Source organism: Rhinopithecus roxellana, chromosome 8, assembly GCF_007565055.1.
Source record: "Rhinopithecus roxellana isolate Shanxi Qingling chromosome 8, ASM756505v1, whole genome shotgun sequence".
NCBI lineage: Eukaryota > Metazoa > Chordata > Mammalia > Primates > Cercopithecidae > Rhinopithecus > Rhinopithecus roxellana.
The window spans coordinates 46,050,561-46,066,190 of NC_044556.1; the positions used below are offsets into that span (position 1 = coordinate 46,050,561).

At 47.0% G+C, this 15,630-nt stretch overlaps 1 protein-coding gene and 1 long non-coding RNA gene across 11 annotated transcripts; one reads left to right on the forward strand and one right to left on the reverse strand.

The window, feature by feature from the left end:
* Positions 1–738: 738 nt before the first annotated feature.
* On the reverse strand, positions 739–1,705 carry LOC104681043. The gene is made up of 2 exons (XR_750532.2): positions 1,445–1,705; positions 739–1,000 (listed from the first exon to the last, which is right to left on the reverse strand). It is a non-coding gene; the product is annotated as an uncharacterized LOC104681043 (long non-coding RNA).
* RFX5 (regulatory factor X5) lies at positions 1,248–7,997 on the forward strand. Of its 10 annotated transcripts, none has more exons than XM_010387174.2 (11): positions 1,248–1,422; positions 2,025–2,142; positions 2,298–2,426; positions 2,670–2,703; positions 3,432–3,514; positions 3,772–3,891; positions 4,084–4,203; positions 4,342–4,423; positions 4,737–4,938; positions 5,174–5,277; positions 5,441–7,997. In XM_010387174.2, exons 3-11 carry the CDS (start codon positions 2,311–2,313, stop codon positions 6,449–6,451), a joined length of 1,872 nt encoding a protein of 623 aa, XP_010385476.1. In that variant the 5' UTR covers positions 1,248–1,422; positions 2,025–2,142; positions 2,298–2,310; the 3' UTR covers positions 6,452–7,997. The 10 variants fall into 10 exon arrangements, with proteins under 10 accessions (XP_010385476.1, XP_010385479.1, XP_010385482.1 ...); XM_010387177.2 differs by having other exon boundaries at positions 1,332–1,422; positions 2,025–2,149; XM_010387180.2 differs by having other exon boundaries at positions 1,334–1,422; positions 2,025–2,052.
* The last annotated feature ends 7,633 nt before the right edge of the window (positions 7,998–15,630 follow it).

Consider the following 15,630-nt stretch of genomic DNA (forward strand, 5'->3'; position numbering starts at 1 on the left):
GAAATTAGCCGGGCGTGGTAGCAGGCACCTGTAGTTCTAGCTACTCAGGGCTGAGGCAGGAGAATCGCTTGAACCCGGAGGGCGGAGATTGCAGTGAGCCGAGATCGCGCCACTGCACTCCAGTTCGGGTGATAGAGTGAGACTCCGTCTCAAAGAAATAAAAAAGAAAGAAAGAAAAAAGAAAATCTTCTTGCCAATATATCCTTATTCCCCCAACTCCACAATCTCCTGGCTTCCCCCAGTACTCATAGAAGCTGGTAATAGGGAAAGGCAGGCTGTAAAGGGCAATGGTGATGAGCTCAGGCAGCACTGCTGTCTTCTTTACAAAAGCACATTAATGATGAGCCTGGAGAACGTATTAGATGTCAGGACGGCAAATACAGTTTTGGTTGTAACATGTCCGCTGTGCAAAACAAAATACATCCATTTAAGAGGCTTTCAACCGATAGTCCATGATCTCTCTGAAATTAGATGCAAAACTTGGTCTGTGTGTGCATTTTTCATGGTAGAGGGCCCATTGCTTTCGTCTGATTCATAACCTTAAAACGTCTTAAGGAAGAGGGTTAAGAACCCATAACCTGTTCAGTACAATGTTCCCTGAGGGTAAAAACTTCCTCTGGCATCCAGCACTCCCGTGGGAGTCCATCAAAATTCCAGGGTTCACCGACTGCAGAACTATGGGGATGCAAATGCATTTGCAACTCCTTGGAAGGAAAGTACACACGGGAAACCAAGAAATACTAACAGGGAAAAAGCATTTTAGTTTAATGTGGTACAACTGCTGAGGTTTTGAGGCCTCCATCAAGAAGGAAAGAGCCCAGACTGCAGGTCTGTTGCGAGTGAGTGTGTCTGCAGGTTGTGTTAGGCATGTGGTGATTGTGATGGATGGGGGGTTATAGGAGCTTACAGCGAACTTCCATTACTCCTACCCATCATTTTCTAGTTATTTTATCATCCATTGATTCTTCTCTTCCGGCAGCTCTGAGAACCGTAGATTAAACTGAAACACAAAAGGGGAGGGCAAAAGAAAAGACAGTTCCAAAGGGAGATGAGCACCCGTTCTTTCATCCTGCGGTCCCTTTAAGAGAAAAATCTCTTGGGACCTGCAGTCCCAACCGACCCCAGTTTTAACCGAAACCCAACCCGGACTTCCCCCTCTTGACTCAAATAAGACCAATTTTGGATTTTCCCTCCCCTATTGACCAATCAGATTCTGTTACCAGGCAGACTTCAGCGCCCGCCGGTACGAGCCCGGCGCCTTCTGTCTCCGGGGTGGCAGCAGTGACCAATGACAGAGCAGGCCGCCCGTGTATCTAGGCAGATCGCGGCTGTTACAACCATTCAGAAAAAGGAAAATAAAGCAACGCACGAGCCGGCTGGGCCAGGACCTTGGGGCTGGGCCGGAGTGGAGGTGGCTACGAGGTAGTTTCTCTTTCTCCCTTACCTTTATTGTTGCTTGTGTTGGAAGGCGACTGTTCAGAGGTAGGGAGGGGGCAAGATGAGTTGGGAGGAGAGCAGAAAAAGACTGTAGCTGTATTTTCAACAGCTTCTTCACCCATGTGCACGTGCCCGGAATCTGGGACCCCATTCCCCTGCCGGGTTTCTGACGCCCAGCCCATGAGTTCCGCTACCCCGCCCCACCCCCCCTCCACTTTGCAGAAACCGGGGATTGAATGGAGGGGGAAGGGAAGGAGGTGGGGGCGCGCCTCTGGATGGGCTGTTGTGGGGGATGACGTAGGGACCGGCGACGTGGGGAGGGGGAGCAGCGGGGGAAGTCGTGGAGAGATTAAGTAATGAGAACTTGGGCCCAGTTTTTTTTCCAAGCCTAGGAAGGCGGAATATGTTAGTATCCTTTCTGACCTCCCAAGCATATGCAATGGTGAGGAGTATTTTTGAGAATTAGAGAACTTTGTTTTGTGGCTGTTGTTGTTTTTGAGGGGGAGGAGGGCAGTATGGGGTCAGAGGCAGAAATGAAAATTTCTTGCTAACATGGATTCCCAATCTCCCTATCTCTTCCTTTACAGTTTTCCAGATTTAGGAGACTTCAAAAAGGTGGGGCAGATAGAATGGAGATGGCAAAGATCTCTTTGGGTATATATGGGCCTGGCGAAGTAATGGAATAATTTCTAATTTTCGGAGAAGGCAAGTGGTGAGAAAAAGACCACTGGGGAAATTCGGAGGCTTTGTTTCTGTTTCTCTGCCTTTCTGGGTAAAGAGATGAGGAGTGCCCTGGGGCCTTCAGCTGAAGGGAAGGCCAGTGTGAGTTACATCTTTATGCCTGTCCCTCTCAATTCTAGCCCTCATGCCGGGATGGCAGAAGATGAGCCTGATGCTAAGAGCCCCAAGACTGGGGGAAGGCCCCCTCCAGGTGGTGCTGAGGCTGGGGAACCTACCACCCTTCTTCAAAGGCTCCGAGGTACCATTTCGTAAGTACTGATCACATCTCCAAATCCTGTCCAAGACCTGAGTATAGATCCCTGCAGCACTTCACTTTGGCTGTAGATGAACTGCCTCTCAGCAAGGGCGTGGGAGCAGAGGGAGATTCTTGGCCATTGTAGCAATACTTGAGCACCTGCTGGGCATTTCAGCCCTTTTCCCTCCTTAGCAGTCAGATAAAGAGAGGGGGAAAACCTCGTGTGTGACCTCCAGCTTTCTCCTATTCCCCACAGCAAGGCCGTGCAGAACAAAGTAGAGGGAATCCTGGTAAGTGTGTTGGGGAAGAGGGCAATAGAGGGATGGAAATGCTGAGGGAGGAGGATGTGAGGATGATGGGCATCAACAAAACGTTGATGTGGGAGAGGTAGGGTCGTCTGTCTTGTCAGAAGATACTTGGCTTTGCAAATTTGCTGCCAGTTTGACTTTGTGCCTCTCACTTGATCTCTGTGAGCACTTGTGTAGAAGCGCAGCAGAGATGAATTCAGAGCTGATCTCCTCTACTCCCCTCCTCGCTGTGGTAGCCTACAGGGCTCCTCAGAGCACCTAGTGTCAAATAATTTTTTTTTTTTTCTCCAGACGGAGTCTTGCTCTGTGGTCCAGGATGGAGTGCAGTGGTGCGATCTCGGCTCACTGCAAGCTCCACCTCTCGGGTTCACGCCATTCTCCTGTCTCAGCCTTCCCAGTGGCTGGGACTACAGGCGCCCGCCACCACTCCCGGCTAATTTTTTTTGTATTTTTAGTAGAGACGCGATTTCACTGTATTAGCCAGGATGGTCTCGATCTCCTGACCTTGTGTACCGCCCGCCTTGGCCTCCCAAAGTGCTGGGATTATAGGCGTGAGTCACCGCGCCCAGCCTTGTCAAATAATTTCTAAGGTCCTTTTTCAGTCTGACACCCTCTAAGCCGGCTACACTTTGGGGTGGGAATCAGAGGGTCCTACATTGGGTCCTTCTTGGCCTCATTATTTCTCCTGCCTCTGTTCTGTCCTACCTCAGCAAGATGTGCAGAAATTTTCTGACAATGACAAGCTGTATCTCTACCTTCAGCTCCCCTCAGGACCCAGCACTGGAGACAAAAGGTAGGTTTGATGGTAGTTTTAGATGGCAGAGGTTCTGATTCTTAGAAAAAGTTTCACTGGGAAGGGGTGAGGTAAATAGGAAGACTCGTAACTGCCGTCCTTGATGAAGAGGTAAGGTCCCCACCCTGACTTGGTTTACCAGGGAAAGGTAGATTCTGGGTGAACTACTTTAGTCCAGCACTACTGAAGTGGTAGTTTGGGAAGAACCAGGACAACTGTTAGGGTCTTAGTAATGCTTGTTCCTTTTGTTTCTGTAGCTCAGAGCCAAGTACACTGAGCAATGAGGAGTACATGTATGCCTATAGGTGGATCCGCAACCACCTGGAAGAGCACACTGACACCTGTCTGCCAAAGCAAAGTGTTTATGATGCCTATCGGTGGGTGGAAGGGTGGGTGGTGGGGTGAGTGGATTGGTGGGCATAGGACCCCCTCACCCATGAAGAGCTTCCTGCCTTGATTAAAGCCTGCCTTCTTAAAGGGTTCCTCACACTTGATCCCTAGGGACCCTTCGAGCCTACCCATGGCCTCCTTCTCTGAGTATGTTCCCACTCTGCTCCCCTCTCTCTCAGGAAGTACTGTGAGAGTCTCGCCTGTTGCCGCCCACTCAGCACAGCCAACTTTGGCAAGATCATCAGAGAGATCTTCCCTGACATCAAAGCTCGAAGGCTTGGTGGCCGGGGCCAGTCCAAGTATCCTTGACTAGAGAGGTTGGGGGTGGAGGACCTGGGAGGAAGACTTAGGATGTGGAGACCCAGGAGTGGAACAGCTTAACTTGCTCAAGGGGTTTGGAGATCGCCATGTGTTGGCTGCTCTTTAACTTGCGTCAGATATTGCTACAGTGGCATACGAAGGAAGACCTTGGTGTCTATGCCACCCCTGCCTGGACTTGACCTAAAGGGTTCTGAGAGTGTAAGTACCAAATCACCCTCCAATTCTACTCTTCTCTCCCAGGTAAAAGGCAGAGGTCTTTGGGGCATGTTTTGAGGGCTAACAGCCTCAGTCATTATGTATGTAGCTTCTAGGTATGATGTTCCCTTCTGCCAACCCTGTAGCTGAGGGAGAGGATGAAGAGAACTTGTGGGCTTCTGCAGTGAGATAGGTAGAGGCTACTCCCGTCCCCAGTCTGGTCTCAGCTTTGGTCAATAGTCTTTGGTCACTTCAAGAGAGGGGACAAGGGTTATTTAATTTGGAGTGTGACTGGGCATGTCCTTCCCCACTTCAGCCAGAAATGGGCCCAGAAGTAACCCCAGCACCTCGAGATGAACTGGTGGAGGCAGCCTGTGCCCTGACCTGTGACTGGGCAGAGCGGATCCTGAAACGGTCCTTCAGTTCCATCGTTGAGGTCGCCCGCTTCCTGCTACAGCAGCATCTCATCTCTGCCCGATCTGCACATGCCCATGTGCTTAAGGCCATGGGGCTTGCTGGTGGGTGGACCCTCCCTTATGTCTCAGCAACCCTGACCCACTTGCAGCTTCAGTGGCCCTCCCACACACAGAATAGAGACACCTTGGATTTGCCCTCTCTTCCTGGAGACCCTTCTAAGACATGCTTTAGCACCCCATTTCCTGTCTCTACCAGTCAGTGAATCAGAATTGCCTCACTCCCCTATTCCTCAGTTTCTTCCTCACCTTCACTCTTACCTTTTTGGCACCTCTGCAGAAGAGGATGAACATGCACCTCGGGAACGGTCATCTAAACCAAAGAACGGTGTAGAGAACCCAGAGGGTTCACAAGCCCACAAGAAGCTGGAGAGACTGGCCCAGGTAAGGAAGTCAGTGGCCCTGACTTCGCTGTCCTGGGCTGGGGGTTTAGTATATCCTTTTCCTATTGGGTCCCATGCTTTTCCACTTCCTGTGCCTCTGGCGTCTGTGTTTCCTCCAGTATTCAGTCTTCACACTTTACTGTGTTCCTCTCTTTACCTTTTAGCCTCCTAAGGATCTGGAAGCCAGAACTGGGGCTGGCCCTCTCGCACGTGGAGAGCGGAAGAAGAGTGTAGTTGAGAGCTCAGCCCCAGGAGCCAATAACCTGCAGGTTAACGCCCTAGTGGCTCGGCTGCCTCTGCTCCTTCCCCGGGCCCCTCGCTCGCTTATTCCACCTATCGCAGTCTCTCCACCTATTCTGGCCCCCAGGCTTTCTTCAGGTGCCCTGAAAGTGGCTACACTGCCTCTCTCTAGTAGGGCCGGGGCACCCCCAGCAGCTGTACCCATCATTAACATGATCTTACCAACTGTTCCTGCTTTGCCTGGACCTGGACCTGGGCCTGGGCCTGGGCCTGGGCCTGGGCGAGCTCCACCTGGGGGACTCACTCAGCCCCGGGGCACAGAGAACAGAGAGGTAGGCATAGGTGGTGAACCAGGACCACATGACAAGGGTGTCAAGAGGACAGCTGAAGTACCTGTGAGTGAGGCCAGTGGGCAGGATCCACCAGCTAAAGCAGCAAAGCAGGATATAGAGGATACAGCAAGTGATGCCAAAAGGAAACGGGGGCGCCCTCGAAAAAAGTCAGGTGGTAGTGGGGAAAGGAATTCTACCCCTCAGAAGTCAGGGGCTGCCATGGACTCTGCCCAGTCCTCAAGGTTACCATGGGAGACATGGGGCTTAGGAGGGGAAGGCAACTCAGCTGGAGGGGCAGAAAGGCCAGGGCCAATGGGAGAGGCTGAAAAGAGGGCAGTGCTTGCCCAGGGTCAGGAAGATGGTACTGTTTCCAAAGGAGGAAGGGGCCCCAGTTCCCGGCATACCAAAGAAGCAGAAGATAAAATTCCCTTGGTCCCCTCAAAAGTGAGTGTCATCAGAGGCAGCAGAAGCCAAAAGGAGGCTTTTCCTTTGGCAAAGGGAGAGGTAGGCACTGCACCACAGCGTAATAAAGACTTAAAGGAGCATGTGCTTCAAAATTCCTTATCCCAGGAGCATAAAGACCCCAAAGCAACACCCCCATGATATAGGTCTGTGGGGAAGAGTGTTTGTATCCCTGCATTAACTTTGCCTAGTAGAGGCCCTTCTCTGCACTTGCTTCTCATTTGGCTATTCTTTTCCTAAGGAAGTCCATTCTCTTCTGTACAGACAGCTGAGTCACCCAGTCTACTTAGTACCTGGTTGCTGCCTCTGACCTTTTCAGCTTGATACCCTTGGCTTTAGTATAACCAATAAATCTGTAGTGACCTTACCTGTATTCCCTGTGCTATCCTGTGGGAAGGTAGGAATGGGCTATGATGAATGTATAGGCTAGGGATCTTTTGGTTTTAAATCACAGAAAACCTAATTCAAACTGGCTTAAAATAAAAAGGGTTTATTGGTTCATGTAACTGGAAAGTCCATAGGTAGTGCTCGCTCCAGGTGAAGCCTGACCCAGTAGCTCAGTATGTCTCTACCGGACTAATTTTTTTTCTCACTGTTGCATCTTCTGTAGGACCATCTTAAGTCTGGGCCACTTAATGGCTGCTAGCATTCCTGGGATTACACGTTTCCCCATTTATGTCCAATCAGAAAAAGAAGGCATCTCTGTACCAGAAATCTCAGCAAAAGCCGTAACATTCACACTGATTAGGCCTGGTCACATGTCCACCCCTGACCAATCATTGTGGCCAGGAGGATGGTACATGCTAATTTGCTTATTCTACACCATGGACTACACCTTTGGGGAAAAGGGTGGGGTCAGCTTCCCCAAAATCACATGGATTCCCCATGTGGAAACTAGGAGCATGCAGTTGCTTGGGTGGCCGCTGACACCAGGCTACTATTATTTTAGCTTGCTAAGTTGAGATCAGCTAGACCTGCTTTTTTTTCTCCTCAGTCTTGCATTTCCCTCAATACAAGCTATAGCCTCTTTCCTCTTGTTTCTAGTCTCAGAAGGAAGGAGAGGGAAGCCATTTTCCTGTAGGGACTCTCCAGTCTCATTTAGACGATAGTCCCTTTTTTTCTACCTCCATCTTAGAGATGGAGCTCCTTTTCCTGCTTCTTAATTTTTGTTTTCTCCTCATTCCTGCTTCCCTATTTCTCACCCTATTGCCAGTTCCACCAGCTAGCATGAAAGACTTCCTAGCCATTTCATTAAATCTATTCTGTAGCCACCAGGTGGCAGCATCTTGTCATACGTGTCAGGACTTAGGATTGCGGGGTTTAGGTTAGATGTCAGGGAAAGAGCTAGTTCTGTGGTCAGGCGGCACCAATGAGAAAGGAATGCAGACCCTCCAGATGTATCCTTGGGAAAAGCAGTAAACCAACTAATATTTATTGAAGACCTACTTTGTCCTCTACATAGGGTAGCTTCTGTCAGGGAATCTTGGTTCTTCCCCAAAAACACTGATTTTCTTTCAGGGAGACTTCATGTGTTCATCTATTTCCACCAGAGCAGATTTAAAGAAATTATAATATGTAATATTTGGTATCTATAAAGAGTATATCTAATGTGAATAAATTATGAAGCATACTAATGAGTACCTATGACCCATAACACAATTTATACATTAAAACATTTGAAATACCATTGTGTTTGTGTTCCTCCCTAGCCTGTCCCCTGCCTCTTCTTAGTGGTAACCACTGTCCTTAATTTTCATGTCTATCATCTACTATAGATTTTTTTAAACCGTATATGTATATATAATTTTAAAAATGTATTTAATTCTCCTTGTTTTTTAGCTTTACAGAATTTTTTTTTTTTTTTTTTTGAGACACGGTCTCGCTCTGTCGTGCAGACTGTAGTGCAGTGGTGTGATCTCGGCTCACTGCTACCTCCACTTCCTGGGCTCAAGCAATCCTCCCACCTCACCCTCCCCAGTAGCTGTGACTACAGGTGCACGCCACCACGCCTGAAGTTTTGTATTTTTAGTAGAGATGGGGTTTCACCATGTTGCCCAGACTGGTCTGGAACTCCTGGGCTCAAGCCATCTGCCCTCCTTGGACTCCCAAAGTGCTGGGATTACAGGCATGAGCCACTATGCCCAGCTATGTTATACTCTTTTTTTTTTTTTTTTGAGACGGAGTCTCGCTCTGCCGCCCAGGCTGGAGTGCAGTGGCCGGATCTCAGCTCACTGCAAGCTCCGCCTCCCGGGTTCACGCCATTCTCCTGCCTCAGTCTCCCGAGTAGCTGGGACTACAGGCACGCGCCACCTCGCCCGGCTAGTTTTTTGTATTTTTTAGTAGAGATGGGGTTTCACCGTGTTAGCCAGGATGGTCTCGATCTCCTGACCTCGTGATCCGCCCGTCTCAGCCTCCCAAAGTGCTGGGATTATAGGCTTGAGCCACCGCGCCCGGCCTGTTATACTCTAATAGTCCCCTGCAGTTTGCTTTTTCTCACTTACCATTGTTTCTAAGATTCATTCATGCTATTGTAGATAGCTATGATTCATTCATTTTCATCTGCATAATATTTTATCAAGTGCATAAACTACAAGTTATCCATTCACCTATCAATGGATATTTGGGATGTTTTCAGTATTTTGCTATTTCAAACTGCTGCTATGAACATTCTTGTATATGTTACTGCCTTTGTTTTCAGTAACATTTTTAAAGAGGCTTCTACACATGGGCCTTTGGTTTATATACCCTCTAAGTTGGGAACTGTTCCCTCTTGTCTTATTCTTTGGAAGAGTTTATATCAGATTGAAACAAATTATTCCTTGAAAGTTTGGTAAAACCTGTAAAGCTATCTGAGACTGATGTTTCTTTGTGGGAATAATTTTAACTACTGATTCCATTTCTTTAATAATTATAGACTATTTGGGCTTTCTATTCCTTCTTGAGTCAGCTTAGGTAAAGTATTATTCTAGGGTTTTGTGCATTTCATGTATTTTTTTTTAACACAAAGTTCATATATTTATTCTAGTTTCTTTTTTTTTTTTTGAGACAGAGTCTCGCTCTGCTGCCCAGGCTGGAGCGCAGTGGCACGATCTTAGCTCACTGTAACCTCTGCCTTCCGGGTTCAAGCAATTCTCCTGTCTCAGCCTCTGGAGTAGCTGGGATTACAGGCGTGTGCTACCAGGCCCAGCTAATTCTTGTATTTTCAGTAGAGAGGAGGTTTCACCATGTTGGCCAGGCTGGTCTTGAACTCCTGATCTCAAGTGATCCACCTGCCTTTGCCTCCCAAAGTGTTGAGATTACAGGCGTGAGCCACCGCTCTTCGCCTTGTTTCTTTTTTATCTCTGCTCTGTGGGTAAGCATATCTTCCTTTTCATTTCTGTTGTTTACTTGTGCCTCCTTTTTTGGTCTTGAGCAATTGCACCAGAAATTTATTTTACCATATATCTTCAGATGCTACTTTGAGCTTTGTTAATCCTCTCCCTTATGTATTTTTTTCCATTTCTTTAATTATGGATCTTATCTATAGTTATCTTTTTTATGCTTTCTTTAGGTTTAATTTTATATTCCTTTACAACATATTCATTTAGACACTTAGCCAATTAATTTTCAGGCTATCTTCTTTACTATTTTAAGTTTTTAATAACTTGTTTCTCTACATTTCACATGTTTTTCTGTGCTGTATTTTTTATTACCTTTATGACTTTTCTGACTCATGAACTATTTAGAAATGTTTTATAAACTTCCAAATATCTGGAGATTTAAAATTGTATCTTTTTGATACTGATTTTTAGCTTAATCATTTGTGTTCAGAGAATGCAGTGTCTATGACACCAATTCTTTGAAATGTGTTGGGATTGTTATTTTATATTCTGTAACTTACCTTGGATATCTAAATCTGTTTTGTTGTTTTCTCCTGCTCATGGTAGCTTGTTTACTTGTATATTTTATATTTGGTGGTTTTTGTTTTTTTGTTTTTTATTTTGAGATGGCGTCTCGCTCTGTCACCCATGCTGGAGTGCAGTGGTGCAGTCTCAGCCCACTGCAACCTCTGCCTCCTGGGTTCAAGGGATTCTCCTGCCTCAGCCTCCCAAGTAGCTGGGATTACAGACACACGTCACCACACCTGGCTAATTTTGTATTTTTAGTAGAGACAGGGTTTCACAATATTGGCCAGGCTGGCCTTGAACTTCTGGCCTCAAGCGATCCACCTGCCACGGCCTCCCAAAGTGCTGGGATTACAGGTGTGAGGCAGTGTGCCTGGCCTATTTTATATTTTGGGGTTTTGAACTCATATTTTGTTTAATTTAATCTGTGGGAATCCTGAGGACCTTAATTAGGAATACTTCCCTCCAGAGAGGATTTGCATTTGCATAAACCTGGAACTATGTTAGCCCTTCAAGAGTCCAGGTTTAATTCAGGAGTTGCAGGTTTTTCTTCCCTTCCCTTGGCTTAGGCCCAAGGCTTAGACTATAATCACCATGCTGACACTGGCATTTGTCCTCAGGGCAAACCTACTTCTACTACTCCATGTTGCTCTTCCTTTATATAGGTTTCAACTTTTTTTTTTAATTTTTTTTTTTTGGTGGAGTCTCGCTCTGTCACCCAGGCTGGAGTGCAGTGGCGCAATGTCGGCTCACTGCAACCTCCATCTCCTGGGTTCACACCATTCTCCTGCTTCAGTCTTCTGAGTAGCTGGGACTACAGGTGCCTGCCACCATGCCCAGCTAATTTTTGGGTTTTTTTTTTTTTTTTTTTTTTTTTGAGGCGGAGTCTCGCTCTGTGGCCCGGACTGCAGTGCAGTGGCCAGATCTCAGCTCACTGCAAGCTCCGCCTCCCGGGTTTACACCATTCTCCTGCCTCAGCCTCCCGAGTAGCTGGGACTACAGGCGCCGCCACCTCGCCCGGCTAGTTTTTTTTTTTTGTATTTTTAGTAGAGACGGGGTTTCACCGTGTTAGCCAGGATGGTCTCGATCTCCTGACCTCGTGATCCGCCTGTCTCGGCCTCCCAAAGTGCTGGGATTACAGGCTTGAGCCACCGCGCCCGGCCAATTTTTGGTATTTTTAGTGGAGACAGGGTTTCACCGTGTTAGGCAGGATGGTCTCGATCTCCTGACCTCATGATCTGCCCACCTCGGCCTCCCAAAGTGCTGGGATTACAGGCATGAGCCACCGTGCCTGGCCTGTACTTTTTTTTTTTTAGTGATTTATCTTTCTAATGAACTCAGCAATGTGCTAAAAAGTGTGTTTGCTGTGAATTATCTAGAATCTAGTTGTATTTTAATGGGATAGCCCTTTCTCTTATCCATGCTGCCAGAAGTAGGAGTCCTTTCCTGTGGTTTTGATATTTTCCCTCTTGTTTTTTAAGTGTCAGGCATTTGTTAGAAGCTGGTTTACGCAGACCCCAACTTCAAACATTCTAGCTGGGGAGACGGACAAATAAATGATCACAGCACACTGTGAGTTATATAAGTAGTGAGCACAGAGTGCTAAGGGAGCCCAGAGAGAGATCATGTGTGTCAGGCAAGAATCAGAGATGACTTCCCTGTAGATGTGAGTAGGAGTTAGCTGCACAAGTCAAACTCACAAAGCAAGGACAAAACAACATAAGACATACTGTAAAACAAAAAGAACTAAGTCATAATACTCTACCGCATAAGAGCTGTAAATTCAGAGACATCAGCTTGGGCTTAGTAATTTGTGAAGGCTTCATGGAAAAGGCAGGTTTGAGTTAGGCCCTTAAGAGTGAGCTTGGATAGGCGAAAAAGAAGAGGACACTATAGGAAAAACAAGTGTAGGGATGTGGCATGGCAGTACAACCCAAAGAGACCTGTTAGGCAGATGTGATGTGTATGAACAATAGAAATAAACTAGAAGAAGGCTGGGCGTGGTGGTTCATCCCTGTAATCCCAGTACTTTGGGAGGCCGAGGCAAGAGAATCACTTGAACCCAGGAGTTAAAGCAACATAGTGAGACCCTGCCTCTACAAAAAAACGCTTTTTAAAATTAGCCAGGCATTGTGGTATGTGCCTATAGTCCCAGGTACTCAGGAGGCTGAGGTGGGAGGATCAATTGTGCCCAGGAGTTCAAGACTTCAGTGAGGCCGGGCATGTGACTCATGCCTCTAATCCCAGCACTTTGGGAGGCCAAGGCAGGCAGATCACTTGAGGTCAAGAGTTCGAGAGCAGCCTGACCAACAAGGTGAAACCTAAAAATGCAAAAATTAGCCGTGTGTGGTGCCAGGCACCTGTAATCCCAGCTACTCAGGAAGCTGAGGCTTGAGAATAGCTTGAACCCAGGAGGCTGAGGTTGCATTGAGCCCAGATGGCACCACTGCACTTCAGCCGGGGCAACGGAGCGAGACTCTGTCTTAAAAAAAAAAAAAAAAAAAAAAAAAATGCCAGGCACAGTGGCTCATGCCTGTAATCCAGCACTTTGGGAGGCCAAGGCAGGCAGATACCTGAGGTCAGGAGTTCAAGACCAGCCTGGTCAACATAGTGAAACCCTGTCTCTACTAAAAACACACAAAAAATTAGCCTGGCGGCCGGGCGCGGTGGCTCAAGCCTGTAATCCCAGCACTTTGGGAGGCCGAGACGGGCGGATCACGAGGTCAGGAGATCGAGACCATCCTGGCTAACACGGTGAAACCCCGTCTCTACTAAAAATACAAAAACTAGCTGGGCGAGGTGGCGAGCGCCTGTAGTCCCAGCTACTCGGGAAGCTGAGGCAGGAGAATGGCGTAAACCCGGGAGGCGGAGCTTGCAGTGAGCTGAGATCCGGCCACTGCACTCCAGTCCGGGCAACAGAGCGAGACTCCGCCTCAAAAAAAAAAAAAAAAAAAAAAAAAAAAAAAAAATTAGCCTGGCTTGGTGGGGGGCGCCTGTAATCACAGCTACTCGGGAGGCTGAGGCAGGAGAATCGCTTGAACGGGGGAGGCGGAGGTTGCAGTAAGCTGAGATTGCACCATTGTACTCCAGCCTGGGTGATAAGAGTGAAACTCCATCTCAAAAGAAAAAAAGACTGCAGTGAGCCCAGATGGTGCCACTACACTACAGCCTAGGTGACACAGCAAGACCCTGTCTCAATAATTAATTAAAGTAAAATAAACAGAATAAACAACCATTATAGTTATCTGTTGGTTGAGTAAATGAATGAATGAAAGGCATGAAGTTTGCATTAAAGGATGGAGGAACTGGAGTTAAAGGAATGAGCCAGGCAGCTGTTGCCATTATCCATGTGGAAGGAGATGAAGGACTGGACCACGATGCAGACAGATGAGAGGTAACAGGTATATGGTAAAATAAACCACTGGTGATAGAATAGATAGACGCATTCAAAGAAATATTGTCCTTACCGTGACTGAGATTGAGGATGAATCCATTCACTTTAGAATACCACAGCACTCAATGATTTTGAGATTTTAATGAGTGTTACAGGGTTTTAAAGTAACCTTTTCCACCCTATTTTAAAAATATGAAACAAGTTATTCTTCTGTAGTTTAAACAATCTTCAGTTTTTTAGATGAAGGCCTAAACTAAGATTTGGGGGAGTGCCACTTCCTCCCTACCATTCCTCACTCTTCTTCTTCTCCACAATTTCCCGTTCTCCACTCCCATTACCTTTTCCAGTTCTATCATTCATTTTAGTTCTATCATAAATTTGCTAGAATTTGAAATAACCTTTGCTATTAAACCAAGGCAAACACTATATGTGTAGTCTATGGCCTTAAATGAATGAATCTATTATTTATTTTTGTAGCTAATAATCAGCCTTCTTCAGAAATTAAAGCAAATGCTACATTCACACAGCATAATAAATGGGGGAATTAATGTCACTGTATATTTGTCTAAGTGTTTTACTTAATGTTGTGGTTTCTCAGTAGCACTACTTCTTCATCCAGAAACATCCTGCTGATTCCATCCTATGTGAAAAATCTGTTCAGCGTTTTATACGGAGAGTTGGCTGGATACAGATACATATATCTCACAGTATTTCTTAAGACATGCTCAGGTTGGCTGGGCATGGTGGCTCACCTGTAATCCCAGCACTCTGGGAGGCTGAGGCGAGCGGATCACCTGAGGTTAGGAGTTCAAGACCAGCCTGGCCAACATGGTAAAACCTCACCTCTATTAAAAATACAAAAGAAAAATTAGCCTGGCATGGTGGCGTGTGCCTGTAATCCCAGTTACTCGGGAGGCTGAGGCACGAGAATTGCTTCAACCTGGGAGGTGGAGGTTACAGTCAGCCGAGATCACGCCACTGCACTCTAGCCTGGGCGACATGAGGGAGAATCTATCTCAAAAAAAATGCTCAGGCTGGGTACAGTGGAGCCAGGCCTGTAATTCCAGCTACTTGGGAGGCTGAGGTGGGAGGATTACTTGAGCCTAGGAGCAACATGGCAAAACCCCATCTCTACAGGAAAATTAGCCAGACGTAGTGGTGTGCACCTGTAGACCCAGCTACTTGGGAGGCTGAAGTAGGGAGAGTGCTTGAGCCCAGGAGGTAGAGGCTGCAGTGAGCCAAGATGGCACCGCTGCACTCCAGCCTGGGTGACAAAGGAGCAAGACCCTGTCTAAAATAAAAAGAAAAGAAAAGAAAAGAAATGTTCATAAAGCCAGGCAACGGGCCATGCACGTGTAGCCCTAGCTACTTGGGAGGCTGAGGTGGGAGGACTGCCTGAGTCCAGGATTTCAAGGCTGAAGTGAACAATGATTGTGCCATTACACCCCAGCCTTAAGAGACAGAGCAAGACCTCATCTCTAAAAATAAAAAAGTTCATAGGGAGGCATTTGTTTACTGGAATAATCAGGCCAGACAGCGTGGCTCACACCTGTAATCCCAGCACTTTGGGAGGTGAGGCAGAGGATTGCTTGAGCCTAGGAGTTCGAGACCAGCCTCAGCAACATGGCGAGATCTCATCTCTACAAAAAAATACAAAAAATTAGCTGGGCGTGGTGCTGTGTGCCTGTGGTTCCAGCTACTCAGGAGGCTGAGGTGGAAGGATCACTTGAGCCTGGGAGGTCAAGGCTGCAGTGAGCCGAGATGGCACCACTACATTCCAGCCTAGGTGACAGAGCGAGACCCTGTCTCAACAACAACAAACCCACAGTGACTTAACTATTCTGAAGCTGAGTTTCCATAAAATGGAATAAAATCTGTTTCATTTGCTTGTAATGAGGAATAAATGAGTTAATGTTTGTATTCATACACAGCAGGGGGCTCAAGCAATAACTGCTGGCTTCTTTTTCATTACCCTGAAAAAAAAGCCTATGTATCTAAGTATCCACATATTGTTCAGAAAAAAAATTCACTCTCATAAAAGT

Bases quoted from the DNA above. Each gene is read 5' to 3' on its own strand.
- RFX5 (XM_010387174.2), top strand. From the start codon at position 2,311: ATGGCAGAAGATGAGCCTGATGCTAAGAGCCCCAAGACTGGGGGAAGG. The intron at 2,704-3,431 runs GTAAGTGTGTTG...GTCCTACCTCAG, and splicing joins ACAAAGTAGAGGGAATCCTG to CAAGATGTGCAGAAATTTTC. The intron at 4,939-5,173 runs GTGGGTGGACCC...GCACCTCTGCAG, and splicing joins TAAGGCCATGGGGCTTGCTG to AAGAGGATGAACATGCACCT.